The sequence below is a fragment of the Mytilus californianus genome, unplaced genomic scaffold (genome assembly GCF_021869535.1).
Source record: "Mytilus californianus isolate M0D057914Y unplaced genomic scaffold, xbMytCali1.0.p SCAF_1, whole genome shotgun sequence".
NCBI lineage: Eukaryota > Metazoa > Mollusca > Bivalvia > Mytilida > Mytilidae > Mytilus > Mytilus californianus.
In genome coordinates, this window is record NW_026262581.1 from 14,416,511 (window position 1) to 14,438,459 (window position 21,949).

The following is a 21,949-nucleotide window of genomic DNA, read 5'->3' on the forward strand; positions in this document are numbered from 1 at the left end:
GACCATAACAACCACGGTGGGTTGTAAATCGGTTATTCTGATGTTAAGCGTTCTCTACCCTAGACCAGCACACTATTCTTGTGTTTAAACTGTTATATCATAGCCTTAAATCAAATTAATGGCGTTTTGTTTGTCGTTCGAAAGGAGGTTAGTTCATACCTTTTCTTTAATGAACATGCTGAGTTTATACAATCCCTTCCTTGTCCTGCACCATCAGAATAAGCTGATGCAAGACCTGCTATGTCTTAGACTGACGAACTTAGCTAGTATGATCTGTTTTCCACGGACAAGTCGACGGTGCTGATGTGAACAATATTTTGCCCTATCTCGTAGAATGAGTTAGAAGTTTGGTTTGAACCCTGCTTTATACATTAAGTCATTCATATTTTAATATTAAAAATTGACCAGAATGAGTGGAAAGAGTTTCCTTTTATGAGTTTTACAGAATTAGTTTCACCCGGATTAAATTGCTGCCTCTAATAGTATATATAACTCTGACGATTCAAATTAATTTCAAAACTAATTTTGTCCTATTATACCCTTTTCAACTGAAATGTGTTTATTGTTCCTAAAAATAATTTATTTGTAGTTCGTAAACATGTTTGAATTGTAGTTTGCCTTGAAACGTGATTTGTTTCAATATTTTGGTGACATATTGTTGTGAAATACGATAAGTTGAAATGATTCCCAAAAGACTACGATAAAGTTCTATACAGCTAGTTTGATTTATTTAATAGCTGAAGCGTAGGTGTATGAAACGTGTTCAACTTGGATCGGCAGCTTTATAGCCATTTCAATACATTGTTTATCAGATTTAATGTGAATGATGTTTTCGTTTTCCTTAGGAATAGCTCATTGTCAATATACACGATCTTGGTCTCTTGACAAATTTACGATTGCTTAAGCTGTAATTACATTACTGTAGTAACTTGATTGGTGATCCTAATATCTAATCTTTATACCTTAATGTCAAACTTACCTAGCATTATCGCCTTCATCACAAGAATTACATGGAGAAATTTCTGGGGATAACGTGCTTGGAGAAACATCACCAAAATTCTGTAAAATTATCAGGAATATAAAGAGATAAATTTTTGAAAGGAGAGAAGAAATTCAAATTAAAAAAAAAAAATCGACACAAAAAGATAAACAAATATCCTAAATAAAAAAAAAACCAAAAAAAAAAAACCAGAAAAATACTTGTATTAAACAAGAAGTTGTGGTATTCGTGCATGTAAGTGATACACTTATTAACCAAAGTGATAGGGCATGTTCTCAAAACGCAAATAACATTTCAGACAGAAAAAAGTATCAAATACCGAGGGGAAATAAAATCATAAGTCATCTGTTGCAGTAAAATTAGTACCGTTAATGTTATTCAAAGACAGACTGACTTCAACATAACAAATACACGTGGTATAAAGTAAACTACATAACTAAAGTAACAAAAAATAAACCACAAACAGTTCCGCAGAAAATGGCAGATTCAGAACAACAAGAAACCGACAAAAAATAGAAATAGTAAAAAGATCTCATACATTGGAATTAAAAAGTCAACGATATTACTAACAAAATGGAATAGCAACAAATATCAACAAATATCAGAAAAAAGTAAAATCACAAAAATACTGAACTCCGAGGAAAATTCAATCGGAAAGTCCCTAATCACATGGCAAAATCAAATGACAAAACACATCAAACGAATGGACAACAACTGTCATATTCCTGACTTGGTACAGGCATTTTCAAATGTAGAAAATGGTGGATTGAACCTGGTTTTATAGCGCTAAAGCTATCAGAGGAAGACAAATACACCCAACAGACTACTGTTTTGGATAGATACACATGGCATCACCTTTGTTGAACATAGGTTTACAATAAAAAAAATCCTGAAATATCGTTGCTCTGAGGTAGCTTTTACGCTTAGTTAATGGAAGTCATGGGATCGATACCAGAAGTAAAATAATTCTAAGTGTTTTTGTGATATATCTTTTATCAGTTATCACATACTCGTGCAACTGGTAAAAACCACGTTTTATTAAACTATAAAATCAGATTAGTTTGAACATAACCATAGAATCAATGTAATTGCACTGTTAATATAGATTACTGATAGTTCACGGTGTATTTTAAATCTAAAGGTCTTTACTGCGTCATTGAAATGAAAATGTCAAGGTCAATGACTGGGACATCAATTAAAAAAGGTTTCATGATGAATTGTTCAAACATAAGAAGTAATTAAACCGACTATTTGCGTGAAAAATATATTGACTATTTTCCTTTTCGAAATCATAAAAGATATTTCAACAGGCTACAAGAATAACAAAATGCTCCGCAGGGTGCAGCTTGATAAGACCGCAGAGGTTGAACCCTGAAGAGTTTGGCCAGTATGGACACTACATTCAAGCTTGATACAGCTCTGAATTTGGATTGTGATTAAATATTTGAAACATCATATGATTTTGACACAGAATGAATGTGGTTAAAGAACTGAAACATTTTAAATTGGACTTTTACCTATTATTGCCCAATATCCAAAATCTAAATACACAGTTAGATTGAACATATCCAAGTACACCAAAAATGAATTCATCTATTTATTTTGGACAATGCTAGCTTTCATCAAAATGTTTTTGATACACATAGCATCCTGTTTATACAGAAAAACAAACAAACCTACCACGAAGTTCTAAAAAAAAAACAAAATTAGAAAAAAAAAAAACAAAAAAAAAACAATTTCCAAAATATCATTCGTCGTTAATATCATGTCTTTAAAAAATCTATACAAATATCATTTAATTACTTTTAAAAATGTCTAAAAATGAACAGTCAATGTCAAACTATATTCATACATAATTTCTGAAATTCGAATTTTATGCATCTTGCTATATTTTTTTTATCTATGAATCTACTAACAATTTCTATTAATTGTGCAATACACTTCTGAATTTAGATTTTGATTAAATATTTGACATAGCATATGTTTCTGACACAGAATGAATGTTGTTTAAGAAATCAACAAATTGAAATTGGACATTTACCTATTATGGTCCAATATCCAAAATCTAAATACATGGTTAGATTCAGCATATCAAAGAACCCTCAGAATTCAATTATTTTTTTTGAAATCAAACAGAGTTTAATTTTGGACCCCTTGAACCTCAATATGGACCAATTTGATAACGAGGCCCAAAATATAATAATTAGTTAGATTAAGCATATCAAATAAAGAACCCCGTTAGTTCATTTTTTGTTGAAATCAAACAAAGTTTAATTTTGGACCCCGATTCGAACCAACTTGAAAACTGGGCCCGAAATAAAAAATCTAAGTAAATGTTTAGATTCAGCATATCAAAAAACCATCGATTTGAATTTTCGTTAAATTCAAACTAAGTTTAATTTTAGACCCTTCGACCTTAATGTAGACCAATTTGATAACCGGATCCAAAATCCAAAATCTAAATTACACGGTTTGATTCAGCATATCAAGGAACCCTAAGAATTCAAGACTCTGAATTGAACCCCATTGAAATTGGTTGAGAAATAAGCAATTTATACATAGTTTTAGAAACGTATTGTTTTTGGCCCGTTTTCCTAAACGGTTTGGGCCATAACCCCCAAAATCAATCCCAACCTTCCTTTTGAGGTACAGAACCTTGTAGTACAATTTCATAGAGATCCATACACTTATACACAAGTTATTATCCTGAAACAAGAAAAATGCTTGTTTTTGGCCCCTTTTTGGCCCCTAATTCCTGAACAGTTAGGACAATAACCTCTGTAAACAATCCCAACCTATCTTGTGTGGTATGGCACCTTGTTGCACAATTTTATAGAGATCCATACACTATACTCAAGTTATTGTCTGGAAACCAAATGTCTTCGGACGACGACGACGACGCTGACAACGTCATGACAGTATACGACCGCAAAATTTTGCGGTCGTATAAAAACAATATTTACACGAATAAATTACATAACACCAATCAAGTTACAATTTATATTAAGAAAGATAAAATTTGAAAGAAATGATGAGCTGTATTTTTAAATCAGTATTGTAGGAGAGAATCCGGAAAGATTTTAACAATAAACTATTTTCATATTACCGACTTTTGACTCCGGACGTTCTATTTTTTCGACAGTTAGCCTACTCTTTAGTAGGACATCCTGGTACTCGGCCAAGTGAGAGCAACGTAAATAAGTAAAATCATGCTTTCAATCGGTGCAATTTTTGGGGGAAATTAACTGTTTTATATTTTCTATACACAACAAAATATTAGGAAAACAGTAAATTTCCCCCTAAATTGCACCGATTATATGTTTGATTTCACTTCTTTTGGTTGCTCTTACTTGATCTTGTATCAGGATGTCCTACCTCAGATTAGACAACCTGTCGAAAAATTATATAATCCGGAGTCAAAAGTCGGTAATATGAAAATAGTAAATTGGTAGGTTTTATCCAGGAAAAAGGTGAAGCGACATAATCCGAAATTGCCATATAGGAAATTAAAAATTGAATGAATGGCTTTTATAATACTTAAGTTGTCGTATATAACTATTTTTAGTTCTATAGTAGTGATACTAGTTTATCCTATGATTATAAGAAAACGCGATAATTTCTGACGATCACCCAGACGACGAACCAGTTTAATACCCCACTGTATATGTCATGCAAACAGAATAATTTGACATATTGAAGTCACCACGTAGTCAAAAGTCGGACCTTAATTGATATTCCGTCATATAATTTTCAGAGCTACTTCAATGTAAACAGGTTGACCATCTGACATGATTCTCGACCTATATCTTACATTTTTTGTGATATCTCAACCCTCCCCCTATACCTCTAGCCAATGTGGAATAAATAAAAACAAAGCAATACGCATGGTAAAATTCAGTTTAAAAGAAGTCCGAGGCCGATGTTAGAATAGCTAACAGAAGAAACTAAGCAAAATGACAATAATCAACATAAAGTAACAAAGGACTACTAGCAGATACTGGTATGCCAGCTCCAGACCTCAATTAAACTGATTGAAAGATTATGTCTTCATCATATGAAATCAAGTACAATCTCTCCCGTTAGGGGTTTAGTATCATACCATCGTAAAATATACGACATAAGAACATAACCCGTATCATGCCAACAACGGATTTTATAATAAATGTGTTTATTTTCGATGCAAAGACCCTATGAGTGAATTGATATTAATTAAAAAAAAAATGCCATCTTTAATGACCTGACAACTGTATCGTAACTATATCCCTTCCGAATAAGTCCGTTTAAAGGTTTGGTTAGCTTTTGTGGTGAATGACGACATTTTTGTGCTTTGTATAGAATACTACAGTAAAAGATGGGATGTGAAATACCTGAACGTATAAGATGTCTGCACGTTGATTTATATTTACGAATAATGTCTTTGTACCGATGATAAAATTTAATAAATGTTTTGACAAGTTTGTGATATCGATGCATGTTAGTATACAGCAGTTTCAAGCACAATTCTTTTAAATTTCACATTTACATGTAAAAATGACATCGCTGCCTTTCTAGTTTTAACTAAAATAGACATTAGACCAACATCTTTCAATTGCACACAAGAATATTGTTCATGGTTTTCTAAAAATGAAGATAAAAAAAGAAAAAAAGTGAGAAAAATAATTAAAAAAAAACAACAAAGGATTCGTCTTGGTAAGGATGATGTGGACTATTGAAACGTGATAGTTATTATCGTAAGTTTATTAGTCCGTAAATGTCTTATCTACTAGATTCTGTCTATGTGTTATTGTTTTAAAATTAAATGCAGATTCTTTCACAAAATACAAAAACCTGGTAATGTTTAACTACCGCGAAGGCCGTACGGTTGCCTATAGTTGTCTCATTGGCAATCATACGCGTCTGGCGCAAATACAAAATTTCATTCCTGGTATCTATGATGAGTTTATTTACAACCAATGGGTCGATGCCACTGCTGGTGGAGATTTTATTCCCCGATGGTATCACCAGCCCAGTAATCAGCACTTCTGTGTTGACATGAGTTATCATTGATATGGTCATAGTTATAAATTAACTGTTTTTAAAACTTTGAATTTTTGAAATACTAAGGCTTTTCTACCTCAGGAATAGATTACCTTAGCTGTATTTGGCAAAACTTGTAGGACTTTTTGGGCCTCAATGCTCTTCAACTTCGAACTTTATTTGGCCTTTTTAACCTTTTATGATTCGAGCGTCACTGATGAGTCTTAACTAGACGAAACGCGCGTCTGGCGCAAGTACAAAATTTCAATCCTGGTATCTATGATGAGTTTATGTACAACCACTGGGTCGATGCCACTGCTGGTGGAGTTTTTATTCCCCGAGGGTATTAACAGCCCAGTAGTCAGCACTTCTGTGTTGACATGAATTATCAATGATATGGTCATAATTATAAATTAACTGTTTTTAAAACTTTGAATTTTTGAAATACTAAGGCTTTTCTACCTCAGGAATAGATTACCTTAGCTGTATTTGGCAAAACATTAAGGAATTTTTGGTCCTCAATGCTCTTCAACTTCGTACTTTATTTGGCCTTTTTAACCTTTTTTGATTCGAGCGTCACTGATGAGTCTTTAGTATACGAAACGTGCGTCTGCAGCAAATACAAAATTTCAATCCTGGTATCTATGATGAGTTTATTAACCACATCTGCTTATTTTTATACATTAATATACCAAAAATTACACAATAAGGTCACAAGGATATGGTTCACTAATAAAAGATGTAAAATTACGTATGTTAGCAGCAACATTGCAAATTAAATGAAAATTATGCAAGTTTCGCCGCCCGTAAATGTTTACATCTTTCCTAATTGCTCTTAACTCTGTGTTATTGTGTTTCAGATATGATTTGTTCCTGTTTAGTCGTTTTCCTAACAACTTGGTCGGTTTAAACTTAGATTCTATGTTGTCGACTCAATTACGAAATTGAAACCTATACTTCATTTAATATTATAACAATGTGACAAACAAAACTGTACGAAAATTGTTTTTCAAGGCTTCCTTTGTAGATTGAAGCAAAGAAAGCTTTTATTTTCCCAAAATCAATGGTTTCTCAAAGAAAACGTCTACAACTAATGACTTAAAGCCATATGAATAAAACAACTCCTTTGATGGTTTAATGTACCTTTCTCCTTTCCTTCGTTTTATTGCATTTAAGCTTAGTCACAAAAGTGTTTTATATAGAGCAAACACGTATTCAGTTTCTTTTGACAGTGAAATTGAGAAATAGTCCATTATATAATGGAAGCACCCCATTTATTTCCAAATAACCGAACCCTTCAATATCTTTGCTTAAAGAAACCACTTTATTTAGAAAGCATTTGTTGGCAAAAATCATACAACTCAATGTATGTTTGTGGTAAAGACATTGCAAAGTTCTTCCCTCATTTAATAAAGGTCCAGATCTAAAAGTCCACCCCAAGAAATCATCATACTAAAATTTGCAAAAATAGTCCCTTTAAAGCACAACCAATGTCGTGCATCTCCTGTAAACAAATAGAAACTTTATAATTCAAGATTTGTTTTCGTTTAAAAAAAATCAATCTTTGCACATTCCTTAGAATTTGATATTCTACAGAATTAAAAATTATGTCCATTTTAGAAATTACTTCTTTTTAAGAATTTAAAATTCGTTAAAACAGATACCATACTGGTATAAATCGGTTTTAAGACCAATGTTATCAGTTATTTATACATGTAAAAGATGGTAGGAGTAAACAGACAGTAGAGTATAATTCTTAAATCAAAATTAGGCTGAAAAAAGTGACGTAAACGTTATCGTAATTCAGAGAGAAAATTCTAAAAGTTTACTCCAGATCATTTATTTATTAACTTCTGCTTCATATGTTTTTTTTTGTCATGCCATAGATGGACGATTTCTACTAGGTTGTATGACATGTTTTATGGTCAACATCACGAATTATTGTTGATACTTAGTGCCTTTGTCTCAACTCACACGATACATGTTTTAAGTCTTTGATCTTTACCTACCAGGAAAGCCGTCTGATCTGTACATTTACCATTAGCATCCGATTCTATATTGTGACATTTTAACCGAATGTGGATTCGCATAACGGATGTGCATGCATAAAATGAGACACATACCCTGTCAACACACCCTGTCAACGAAAACAACCTTGCTAAGTTTAGAGTTCTCGTGTTGTTTTCAATATTGTGTTGGCATATTCTTCATAGATTTTATGAGATTTGAACATCGGTAAACTTCTGTTGCCTCTACTTCAGTTATAACGATTGTTTTTTTTTTTTTATATAAAACACTTATTACAAACACAATAGATTTCTCCCTTTAAGAACATCTAAAAAGTGAAATAACAAAAATACTGAACCCAAAGGTAAATTTAAAAAGGAAAGTCCTTTATCAAATGGCAAAATCAAAAGCTCAAACACATCAAAGAAATAAAAATATTTCTGACTTGGTACAGGCATTTCCTTAAGTAAAACGTGGTGGATAAAACCTGGTTTTATAGCTAGCTAAACCTCTCACTTGTATGACAGTTGCATAGGTGAGCAAAATACACAGACATAATAGGTGAATCTAATATTTATCATATACATGATATAGGTTACAATAACACACAATTTCATAGCATTGACGCACACATTTTATGACGATATATAATACTATACAATATTTAGAAACAAGGGCAGGATTTATCAATCAGTAAATAATAGATTAAGTCAAATACGATGTTAAATGAAATTATGTGATCCTTTTAGATCAATCATTCATTTTGCGATGATCAAATTGAAGTTGCTTGTTTAGGAAAATCAATTACCAAATTGCTTCTGTGACATTATAAACAAATAATTTATAAAATCACCTTTCTAGATAGTAAACAAGAGCAACAAAGAAAACTTATTGCTAAATGTAAAAAAAAAAAAAGTTAAGTGAAAACCTCGATTTAACCTTAGACGTCTTTCAAAACAGGGACGAAAGATACCAGAGGGACAGTCAAACTCACAGATCGAAAACAAACTGACAACGCCATGGCCAAAAATAAAAATACAAACAGACAAATAATAGTACAGATGACACAACATAGAAAACTAAAGACTAAGCAACACGTACCCCACCAAAAACTGGAGGTTTCAAGTTAGACACTCATAATGCATATAGTTTATTTTAATTTTTATCATATAAATTACCTTCATGTCAACGATTGCAGATCTACGTCCTCGTCGGGAAACTGGAGGTGAAGGTTCTCTTTCTGTGTCTGACTCACTGGAATTTGGTAAGGAATTTGCTCGTCTGTTTGTCTGTAATATAAACATTATCCCTTCTTACACCAGATTTTAACCAATAATAGAACTGTAGCCTTACTTTGTCAATTACCAAAGAGCCTTAAAGTTTAACAAACAATAACAACCACTTACAAACAGAATTAAAAAATCAAATCTTAAAACAATAAAACAATACCGATACGTTCAACCCGATATGATTGTCACAGTGAGCAATATATATTTCGTACCACAATAAATTTGACAGCACTTTAGATGCAATTACATCTGTACAAGGATGAATGCCATTGTAGTACTATCCGTCACAGTGACAACATAATTTAGCATGTTGAATTCGTAAGGTTTATTCTAAAATTTGACGATTGTCAAAAAAGACAGGAAAAATCCATATAGGAATTACGCCATTGAACATTTCTTACTAATTCAGAAATGCAAAAACATGTTTCAATGTGACCTGCACAAAACAAAGATTTAAAAATGCTGTCTTTAAAGGTTTTTGATTACTGTTATCATATGTATATAACTGTTAACCTAAACGTACAATTATGCATTTTCAAAACCTAATGTTGTTGTGTTTGTATGCATTTCATCATGGTAATCTATATCTTGTTTATTGCTATTGCATACATCAAAAATAAGGTGTTTTCTTAGAAAAAGGACCCAATCTGACCGCTTGAATGACCATTTAATCTATACGTATTGTATTATTGTAGACGTTCGTACTCTTTATCTATTTTCAAATACTATTTTACAAAAAGTATGGCTGCGTAATGGTGTGTTATAGTATGTTGCTGAACAAATACAAAAATATGTGTTTAGTAACAGATGTCAAAGTCATGAATCTGCATCAATATACCTCTTCAAACGATAAGATTTGCTTCAATTTGTATTCGATTCACGCAAGGGGAAATTACAATATTACAAAATATGTTATCTAAAAAAATATTGAAGAAGAAAAAAAGAATTTCCAGCCTATTTAAATGTATGGTGTTAATGACCCCTTGCTTAGCAGTTGTGGAAATTTATTGTAAGGCTCATTACATGTATCTTAAAATTTTACAATATCACATACTAGATAACACGTAAACAATAGGATTCAAAATATCTGACCATATTGGTTTCTCTTTATTTTAGGTGGAGGACAATTATGCGCTTGGAGAATCATAATGTACGTAGGTTTTTCCACGTTCTGTTATTGTACCGACATTAAAATCTTATTATTTCACCTTGAGTTGCCTCTTCCACCAATTTTGTTTCGTACAACGGTGTTGTAAACTTAATATAGTAAGGACATTTTGGAATATGAAATGGATCGAAAAGAAAAGCAAAATAACTGAATATCAAATAGGTCTAGTTTGGCATGTAAACATAATACGATAATTTACTTCGATTAGTTTTAAAATTTGAATGTCGAAAAAGGAGAAAGGAACAAGGTAAAAATTGAGTCTGGTTTTGTTTTGTACATCTCTATTTGACACTTCCTCGTTTCTCGTACTTTCGATATACCAGATATCAAACATTTCAAGGATACAGCATGCGAACAGATGGTTGACGTAATTGAACTGAGTGGTTTGATAACTCTAAATAGATTGTGACATTTGATAGGAAAACTTACAAATCGTTTTATAGCAGTATAAAAGTAATTAACATTTAACATTGAACGTAAAAAATGATTTCTGAAAGGAATCATTCCTTTAATGTCCGGTGATATTTATGTAGAAGAGAAAGAAACAAAACAGCTTCAAATAGTGTTGATATCCAGAAACAATGTACATTCTTTCAATGCGTTTTCAGAACCATTAATTTACCATCAAGACACCAATATGAAACCACACATCTCCCTGCATTCCACTGTTATAGTTTTCCATTATGTATCTTAAATATAAACTGCTTCTTTTAAGATAATTTGACGTGTTTGGTGAATGATTTCAAAGGTTAGATTATAATTTATATAAGATTCAAGAATCGTTATATATTTTACAGAGAAGGTTTTATGAATAAAATATGTTTTTTCAAATGCTGGGGGTTGTATGTAATGTTTGAATTAATGTGTATTAATTGACCGTTTAGTCTGTTATATGTAAATTTCGATTTGTTTACGACAGTCCGATTCCTGTTTATGACATTTTAGTGGGTGCGGATTTGCGCGGCGATTGATATTTGCATAGCAGAATACGCTTACCTGGTCGATGCACACATTCTCGCTCTTTTGGGGTTCGTTCCTTTATTTTTTATCTTCTGAATGGTTTGATATTCGGTAAACTCATTTTGCCTCTCATTTATAACATCACTGTCACATCTCAACTATGTTTTGTTTTGTGCACCAAAGTGTCCAGATTATATCATCTTATTTATCCATATATGATCATTAAAAAAAACCACTGAATAAGTCTCAAGCGAACGTCAATGTTAGTGATTTCATGTAGGTCAAGTTATAGGAAATGAGCCAAGACTTTACACACAACAAAGGCATGTTTATATTAAACTAAAGATCGAAAAGATCATAAATTTTTCTCTTTTATTTTCTGAAATATGATTCAAGGAAAAGTTTTAAATATAAAATGCACGTAAAATTGGTCAGAAACTTTCTTAAAGTTCTCTTATTTTCATCAAATCTTTAAATCCAAAATCAATAAATTTCTTACAAAATTGATATAAAATAATCATCGGCCATGACTTCATTTTTGATACAATATAACATATTGGACGACAAATAGAATGTATGATGAATGTGATGATATATACCAGGATTAACGCTGATGTGATCCTGACACAAAAACTACTTCAACAGAGTTATGAAGAAGAACGACTAATCACGATAGTTCATAAGTTTCACGGTCACCATCACGAACCGGTTGCCCGATATGATGTATCTGTGTATTAATGCTCTAACTAACGACAGGTATATTTCGCGTTCTTGATCTTTCGATATCAGAATAGTCGACTGATCTGTAATTTACAGATTGGATTTTTTTTCCCGATTATGAAATTTGATAGAGTATGAATTCGGATGAAAGGTGATTATTATTATTATTTATTTTAACATTTAACATGTAAAGCGCATAATATAACCAATACAATTACTCTTAGCGCTTTACATGTTAAACAATATACACAAATTCGTACATACACGAAACTGCAAATTAAAAAAAAAGTTAAGAGCATACAAATCAAATCAAAAATAAAATTTTAAGACTCTAAATACTTCACCAAATTGGATAAAAAAATGGATTACAAAATTATCAATGAATTAGTAAAAATCGCCAAAAAAATATTATCTAAACTGAATACAAATGTATTATAAATGGACTTTTGAATAGTGATAGACTTATCTTTCTACTTCTACTTTGTATTCATAAAATATATTACCGAAAGACAACGACTCATAGTAAAAACTCATAGTTTTATCCAAATAAACAGAAACACAACAAATCAAATTAAAAAGTATAAAATATTATTGCAGCAATTCAAAATCAGTCAAACACAATCAATCATAGACCAAGCATCTCGATTAAAGCAGCATTTTCAGATCGCAAGGATCGTGCCAGTTTGTAAAATAATGTATGAGTTCTCTAAGATAAGAAGGAGCAAGTACATGCAATGCTTTGAATGTGTACAGCAACAGTTTATATTGGAATCGGAATTAAATTCGTAACCAGTGAAGATTCACCTCTTTTTGCGGGTTACTAGCCTTGCAGCGGTGTTCTGAACACGCTGAAGTCGTGGTGGCAATCACACCATACATTAAAGCATAATCATAACCCAGTCGTGATGTAACAAGAGAGAATACTAGAGATATGCAAGCGTCCTCCGTTTTAGAGGCCTTTAACCTCAAAGATAAGAAATCCAAACCTCCGGATTGCTCATGTGCATCGTCAAAATTCAATTATAGTCCAGCTGGTCATGTTATTACTGTCGACTTTGGCATCGTTACCAATGAACAACTAAGAGAGTTGTTAGCCAAGGGACCAAAATATAGAATTCCTCAGCCCATCAACTGGAAAAAGAACTTCAGGTTACTGATGAATGCATTTGAAGACTATGCCAGAAAATGGGTAAAGCGCGAGCCAGATGAAACAGAACTGGACACTCTGTCTAAATTGATCAAAGCTATTTGATCATGCATTCAGAAACGCATTCAGAAACTACGATGTACTATGAGCACAAGGGTTTCTAACCTATTGAAGAACCCGGAGGTTGTGGATGCTTTATCCTCTTTGCATGACAAATATGTCGTTGTTCCAGCAGATACAGCCTCCAATAATATTGTCTTCATATGTAAAAACCATTACTTGGAATGTCTCACAAAAGAGCTTGGAATATACAGCAAAACTAGTAATCCTACATATTCTTTAACATCATTTACAAAGGATGAAATTTTACAAAATCACAAATCTGTCGTTCTTTCTTTTGGAATTAACATCAAAGAAAACGAAGAAAATCTACCGTCATTATACTGGATACTAAAACTTCACAAAACTCCATACAAAGAACGATACATAGCCGGATCATCAAGATGTCCAACTGAACATCTTTCAAAAGTGCTGACTACTATTCTTTCTACAGTAAAAGATAGCCTTCAAAAATATTGTGATGAGATATATTCCACCAGTGGTGTCAATCAGATGTGGATTCTTAAAAATTCTAAAGATCTACTGCTAAATCTTAGAAAACAATCTCTGCAATTTTGCAGCAACATTAAATTGTTTGATTTTTCTACGCTTTACACTACTATTCCCCATGCGCAATTAAAAGATCGACTACACCATCTCATTTAACAGAGCTTTTTCTATAAAAAAGGGAATGGTAGATATAAATTTCTTTGTTTTCGGTTATAATAATTCTTATTTTGTAAAGAACCACACTGATTCTACCGGAAAATATACTGAAGATGATATTATCAAAATGCTAGACTTTTTAATCGACAATATGATTGTTGAGTTTGGAGGATTGATATTTCAACAAACAGTCGGTATTCCAATGTCTACTAGTTGTGCACCCCTACTGGCTGATTTGTTATTGTACTCGTATGAAGCAGAATTCATTAAAAAACCTTCTAAAAGACAAAAGAAAAAGCACCTTGCGAAATTCTTTAATTTTACTTTCAGATATATTGATGATGTCCTATCACTGAATAACCCGGATCTCAGCCAGTACTTACATCTCATATATCCCAGTGAACTTGAAATTAAGGATACTACTGATACTAGGAGGACTGCTTCATACCTTGATCTTTTACTCAATATTGACACAGATGGACGACTTCACACTAAAATCTATGACAAACGGGACGATTTAAACTTTCCAATTAATAATTTCCCATTTCTCAGCAGTAGCATACCCTCTGCCCCATCGTATGGGGTTTACATATCTCAGTGGATACGTTATGCTCGTGCATGTTCACACTATACGGACTTCATATACAGGAGAGTGCTCCTTACGCAGAAACTGCTCCAACAGAGTTATGAGGAGGAAAGATTAAAAATGATACTCCGTAAATTTTATGGACACCATCACGAATTGGTTGATCTATACGATGTGTCTGTGTCTAAACTAACTAACACGTCTTAGATTGTGGTTTACCATCTACGTCGTCTGGTCTTTTAAGTACCGAACGTGACCTATTCCCGAATATGACTTTTTTGCTGAGTGCAAATTCGCATTGCTATTAGACGTGTCTCGGTATTTGTACATCCAACATTCATGCATTTAGTTATGATGTTCCATTTGTAATTCTGGTTGGATGTTGTTTTAGGCCTTATCGTTTGTGGTTTTAGTTCTATCTTTATTTTCATCTATGTATGAAAAGGTAAAGATATTAATCACCTAGTTCATTTATAAGATTTTTAGGTTAAAAGCAACTATATACACAGGATTCATTTGTTTTTTTCACAGTTTGATTTAGAAGAAAAACCATAATCATAAAATACAAATAATTACACCATTACTAACCCAATTCTATATTAATATTCTTGTAATGGTTAGAAAATACATCAAATAACACCATTACAAACTTAATACCAATTTCATATTGTATTTTTAGAAATTTACCTGTGCCGTCCCTTTTTGTGGCGTTGATACATTCGTGTGACGCACAGTTCATTATGCTATTGTGCTGTATTTGTGCTCTGTCGTAAATTAATTTTAGGTGTTCGTTGTTATTCTGTGGTTTACATGTTGAAATGGACTATTATATTATTTATTTATGTATTTCTCTGTCCTGAATGTTCTTGCATTTATTTGTACTTTATTCCTGTCACGTAATGTTGTCATTTTAGCGGTATTTTTAACATTGCTATATAAGCGGGAGGTTTAGCTAGCCATAAAACCAGGTTTAACCCACCATTTTTTCTTAAAATGTCCTGTACCAAGTCAGGAATATGGCAATTATTATCACATAGTCCGTTTTTATGTATGTTGGAGTTTGTTTTTGTTCAGAGTTTCTGTTGTTCCGTTTTGTTTTCTCTCATTGTAGATGTGTTTCCCTCAGTTTTGGTTCAGTTAAATCAATTTATGACTATTGAACAGCAGTATACTACTATTGCCTTTAATTATGGGATGAATGAATAGCATCTTTTTGAAGTTCATGCAATTCCCTCAGTATTTGTTCATTATCTTGATTTGTATTTTAATCGATTTATCATTTTGAACATGGATAAGCTACTTTAGACTTACTTTAGCAGTTCACGTCCTTTTAGTTTTCCATTACCTTTCTTTTGTGCACGGGATTTATAGTCAATTGTTTTATGATCCTGATTCATTATTGTAAGACTTTTAACAATACAATCGAAAGTTCCTGTTCCAGCAAATAAAGTTTAAAATAATCATTCGTATAACAATTCAACTAGTTTGTTTGCCAAGATGATTGGTTTGTTTTTTATGCAATTATTTTTATTTTTTCAAAGTGGGTTCGAAGAGAAGGTCGTTTATGGTAAATTAGAGGTATACAGTTATGTACATCTCTATGCAATCTAAAGCACATGTAAAATTTTCTATCCATTCATTTAGGGATATTATACTGTTATGACTCAATCTAGTAACAGAAAAATTGTTACGAAAGGCAAATAAATTCATCCCTTTACTCAGTTTCTTATACAGGCAAACAAGTTGTTTATTATACATAGGCTAGAAGTATAGGAGAGGGTTGAGATCTCACAAAACATGTTTAACCCCGCCGGATTTTTGCGCCTGTCCCAAGTCAGGAGCCTCTGGTTTTTGTTAGTTTTGTATGTTTTTTTAATTTTAGTTCATTTATATGTTTCGGAGTTTAGTGTGACCTCCATTTTCACTGAACTAGTACACATTTTTGTTTAGGGGCCAGCTGAAGCCCGCCTCCGGGTGCGGGATTTTCTCGCTGTGTTGAAGACTCATTGGTGAGCACGGGCTATTTTCTGCTCTTTGGTCGGGTTGTTGTCTCTTTGACACATTCCCCATTTCCATTCTCAATTTTTAGTAAACATTTTTCATGAATATTTAACGGTAAGTTGTATCTTAGATCAAGTCTCAAAATCTATAATGCTGGTCCAAAAAAAAATCTATATCATGACGCTTTGAAAAATAAGAAGTATGCTTAAAACATTCTTGGCCAAGATTGTTTTAGTTCCATGACAGTTCACCTACGGTGATAATAATCAGCTTTTTTTTTTAAAACGGACACAGATAAAAGCTGTACTATTATGTTTTATTTCTATTAATCCGATAATTGGAAACACATAATTATTAGATCTTGAAAAGTCTATATCTAAGGGCATCAGTACTCAAAGTGTACTTGTCAGTTTTTAAGAGTTTATAACAGTGTGTTTTTAAAGAGATCAGACGCATTTCCTAGGTATTTATTTCATTACTAAGGTCATTATGTATAATATAATGATAGGTTGAACAATGTCTCTTGTTTAACAATAATATATTACGTATTTTCATACTATGAGAACAGACATTATATTTATTTCTTACCAGTAAATCAAACCAAAAACAATGAAAATCTTAAGATTTAACACGCATTGTAAAACTAAAATTAATCTAGGAATTATCTTTAAAGATAAAAATGCATCTTGTAATTCCTAGGATGAATATATACTTGATATATTAAATAAACGTTTTGTGTGTATTTTGAAAACGAACCTGATCATTCTAAGAGTTGTATATTTTGCACACCTCCCCAAAAAAAATTAGGTTGTTTTCCATTCGTTTGATGTGTTTGAGATTTTGATTTTGCCATTTGATAAGGGACTTTCCGTTTTGAATTTTCCTTGGAGTTCGGTATTTTTGTTATTTTACTTTCTGGCAAGTGGGAAATTGTTATATTAACTCAATTATTTTAAAGCTAGCTTTACGTACTATGTGTGAGCAAAATTCGGAATCACATTATGATACAAAAGGCTGTTCTTTGAAAGATATAGATCTACGCGACAATTAATCGATAATTTTGAAACTAAAAGTTTTTTAGACGGGGTACTGACTCTACTTCTTTTATATCGCTTTACTGTAAAAGAATACATGAAAGTTTCTTTAATTATATAAATAGTTAATGAGCAGTCATTATCTGAACATTGCCAGAGTTTGATTTGTACATTTCTAATTTGATTTTGAATTTCCTTGGTGTTCGATATTTTTGTTATTTTACTTTTTGCATTGAAATGACGGAATTGATATTTACAGCAGAACAATACAAGCATAATTCTGCTAATAGAATGTTGACTTTTTCGAAACACAAAGGTTTTTCTACCCTTAATCATAGATTGCTTAAGCCGCATTTAGCCACACTTTTCGGATTTTTGTATGGATCTTCAACGTTAACTGAATGTTTGATATGGCCGTTATTGTGTCATTGTGCTAAGGTCATTTTTTGTATTCTTGTCTTTCATTTTTGCTTATGTGCTTTGTCTATAGAGTGTCTGTATGCCATTTTGTTGTTCTTTGTTGACATAGTTGTTTATTTTTATAGTGATTAAGATTATAACATAATGTTGACTTCTGTACCCTAATTTATGACATTTTTACCTATTATGTCTTTGTTTTGCTCACACATTGTTGTCAATAAATCGGAATTATATGCGACTGTCATACAAGTGAGAGGTTTAGCTAGCTACAAAACAAGGTTTAATCCAACATTTTCTACATCAGGAAATGACTGTACCAATTCAGGAATAAGACAGTTGCTTTCGTGTGAAGTGTTTCATCTTTTGATTTTGCCATTTGACAAGGGGCTTTCCGTTTTGAATTTTCCTTGTAGTTTGTTTTTTTTTGTTATTTTACTTTTTTTCCCAAACTGTTTTGATTCGAGCGCCACCGATAAATTTTATTTGGACGAAACGCGCGTGACAAATCATAAGCCCGGTATTTTTATATGAGCTTTTACAAAAACTAGGTTGACGCCATTGCTGATAAAGGTTTGGTCTTAACGGTATTAACAGCCCATATGTAAGCATTGTTGTGTCTTCAAGTGTCTTGTTATCTTAATTCACTGTTTTTAAAATGGTCAATAAATCGAAACACTTAGGTTTTTCTAACCCAAGTTATAGATTGCTTCAGCCGATTAAGGCAACGTGTATGAATGACCTTCAGCTTCATATTTCTCATTTTTTTTTACTCAGTTATTTTATAGCTAGTTTTACGTACTATGTGTGAGCAAAATTCGGAATAACATTATGATACAAAGGGCTGTTCTTTTTAAGACATAGATCTTCGCGCCAATTAATTGATAATTTTGTAACTAAAAGACTTTTTGACGGAATCGTGACTCTACTTTTATATCGCTTTACCTTAAAAGAATACATAAAAGTTACTTACAATATAAATAGTTAATGAACAGTCATCATCTGAACATTGCCAGCGTTTCGGTTTATACATTTCTAATGCGACGTTTGCGACAATTATAAAAAGCATTACGGGGTTATTAGAACTTCTAGAAGTATAATGGGAAAAGTAATTAAGTTTGAATTTCACTTCTAATTTCATTTGCATCTAAAGTAAGACGAAGAAAAGATAAAATTGTATTGTATGGCACATAAGGTAATCAATTTAAAAAGGACATCGCATCCTAATTTCAAACATCATTGTTCAACTCAATTAAATCTAAATATGTGGAAAACTTAGGTCACTTTACATCTTAAAGTTCAAATATATTTGAATCCAAAATAGAAATGACGCCTCATAAACTTGATGCGTCCGAAGCATTGTTTACGAGGTCTTTGATGAATTTCGCTTTGATATTTTGGAAAACAGGATGAGATATAAACTTATATTAATAAATACATTTCCCTAAATTAAAAAAAAATAATAACAAGTTAAAATGCGAGCAATGGGCCACTAATGATACCTTATACTAATATAAGTATTAGAACAGGAAGTTCATGAGTGATGGATGAGACATGAATTCAAAAATGCGTCATAGAGTATAGCATACTCGCAAATATCTTGATACCAAAGATTACAAAAAAAATAGTTGGTTCTGCGAAAAGGCACCATATATACTACTGCAATATATCATTTTGTTATATATTATTTACTTTTTAGATTTGTTCGTATAAACAATCGTTTGTTTTGTTCAATATTGAGCCAAATTTGCAATCCAAACGTTTTGCAATCCATTTTTATAAAATAGATATGTAAGACAAACAATTTAAAACTACGATTATATGTTTAAGTATTCTGTGAACTTACCAAGTCATAAGACAGTAAATTACAAATAATCCCGAGGCTCTTCGAATACACAGTTTGTCTACGAAGTAATTTTGAAAGACGTCTTTGAAGCGGTTCAGATTCAGACATTTCACGTAAATTACAGAATTAGAAATTATACATTTGATGTTTCATGTGTACGAGTTTTGGTTTTCTCTCTATGGTTCATATTATTCAAAGGACTTCATCTACACACTTGATCGAATAACTTATACTCAATTTTAACACACTTTAAATACTAAATGTAGTGCAATTTCACAAATCCTTATATTTATGCGCTATTAAAATTAATTCACTTTTTAATAACTGATACTGTAAATTTTCCTAAAGATTTACAGCACTGCGTTAAAGCCTAATAAATGAAATAAAAATTATTTGTTCGGCACGGCTACGTTGTTTTTTTTTTGTATTCGTAGAATCAAACATTCAGACAAACTCCTTTAAACATTCATGATGTTCATACACGTCATGCAAAAAAGGAAATATATCACTATTATCCGTTCTTCATCACGATTAATTTCCTTTTGGAGTATTCTTTAGTTTTATTCTTACGTAGCTTATTTCTTCGTTTCTGTTGCGGTTATCTATGCTCGCAATTACAAAGAAAAAAACAAAAGTATTTTAACCTCTTACATTATTGTTATTTATTGTGTGCAATTATAGTGACCATGAACAGGAAGACGCACTCCAAAGGGATTTAGAACAATGAGAAAAATCACTTAGTGTTTATGGCTTCTAATATTTAATTACATTTTTTCTCAGATAATAGTGTTCAATAGTGAAGATAAATAATATAATCATAAGGCCGTCAGATTACATTTGTTGTAAACTTTATATATTAAATCGATCTCATGAATTCACTGTTACTGACGAATGGCTTGTTATTATCAAACATAATTCCTCATAGGAACTTATTCAAAGATTTTGGGTATACGTCTATGCGATAACAACAGAAGAACAACTATAAAATAAAGGCATCTGGAGGTCTTCTAAAATTTTAAGGTGTTTATACAATATGACAAGCTCTGTTCACGGATACAATATGACAAGTTCTGTTCACGTATCTTTTTATCCTGTTCATATATACAATATTCCTTGCCAATTAATATATAATGTATTGTTTGCTAGAACATTCCAGCAAAAACTGAATACCTGGATGTAGCCAGATCATCTTTTTTGGTTTACTTGAATAGGAAACTTGAAACAGTTAACACACTTTTCATTTATATTGCAACGAGCGTCGAGACAAACACAATTAGATAAGACGGAGGTTATCCTTCCTGATCATATGTGTCCACTACCGGTATATGGGGAAATTTGTGTTGTTCTATCTTTAGTCTTCTGTGTAATGTTCTGTTGATCTTTTTCGTCTTTGTTTTTGTTATTTTTGTTATTGGAAAGCCTGTTTTTATCGACGTATGGTTTAAATGCCAACTTGATATCTTATTGACCTTAACAGATAACTCAGAAAAGAAATGAAATAATTTAGTTAGTGTTTTACATTTTTCGATAATCTGTCTATCTAACAATAACGAATTTTGACTGACCCCTTTATATTTTTCTTCTACTTTTTTTTAAACAAAGCATAATAATATTATGCATAGAAAATGTAACAGGATTTCCAAAAAACAAAAAAAAACCAGACAACACCAACAACTAACTCATTTTAAAACAGATGTTCAAACAAAGACAATTAAAACATTTCCATACCTGTTTCCCTCTACATTTTACACATTTTAAAAATTCCACAAAATAACTTCAATTTTACATGTGTTCATGGATGAATAATTTGATAATGCCGAAGGGAAAGATAAAACACTTAATATACTATTCTACTATAAAGTGGTGCTTTATATCCCGATATTTTCATTAAATGATCTTTATGATACGTCCACCAGCAGTTGCACCATGGCATGGCAAGTGGTTGTCAAAAGGCATTAAAGATAAATTGTTTTAAAACTCTTAACAGTTTATC

At 31.9% G+C, this 21,949-nt stretch overlaps 1 protein-coding gene across 3 annotated transcripts in view; it reads right to left on the reverse strand.

Annotated features, from left to right (window-relative positions):
• The window catches only part of LOC127708860 (pleckstrin homology domain-containing family G member 7-like), a 168,694-nt gene that overhangs the window by 21,679 nt on the left and 125,066 nt on the right, over positions 1-21,949 (reverse strand). For all 3 annotated transcript variants that reach the window (XM_052214055.1, XM_052214223.1, XM_052214143.1), the window contains 2 exons: positions 9,202-9,312; positions 980-1,059 (listed from right to left, as the gene is read on the reverse strand). In XM_052214055.1, the coding sequence (XP_052070015.1) occupies positions 980-1,059; positions 9,202-9,312 (191 nt within the window). The remainder of the gene's footprint in view (positions 1-979; positions 1,060-9,201; positions 9,313-21,949) is intronic.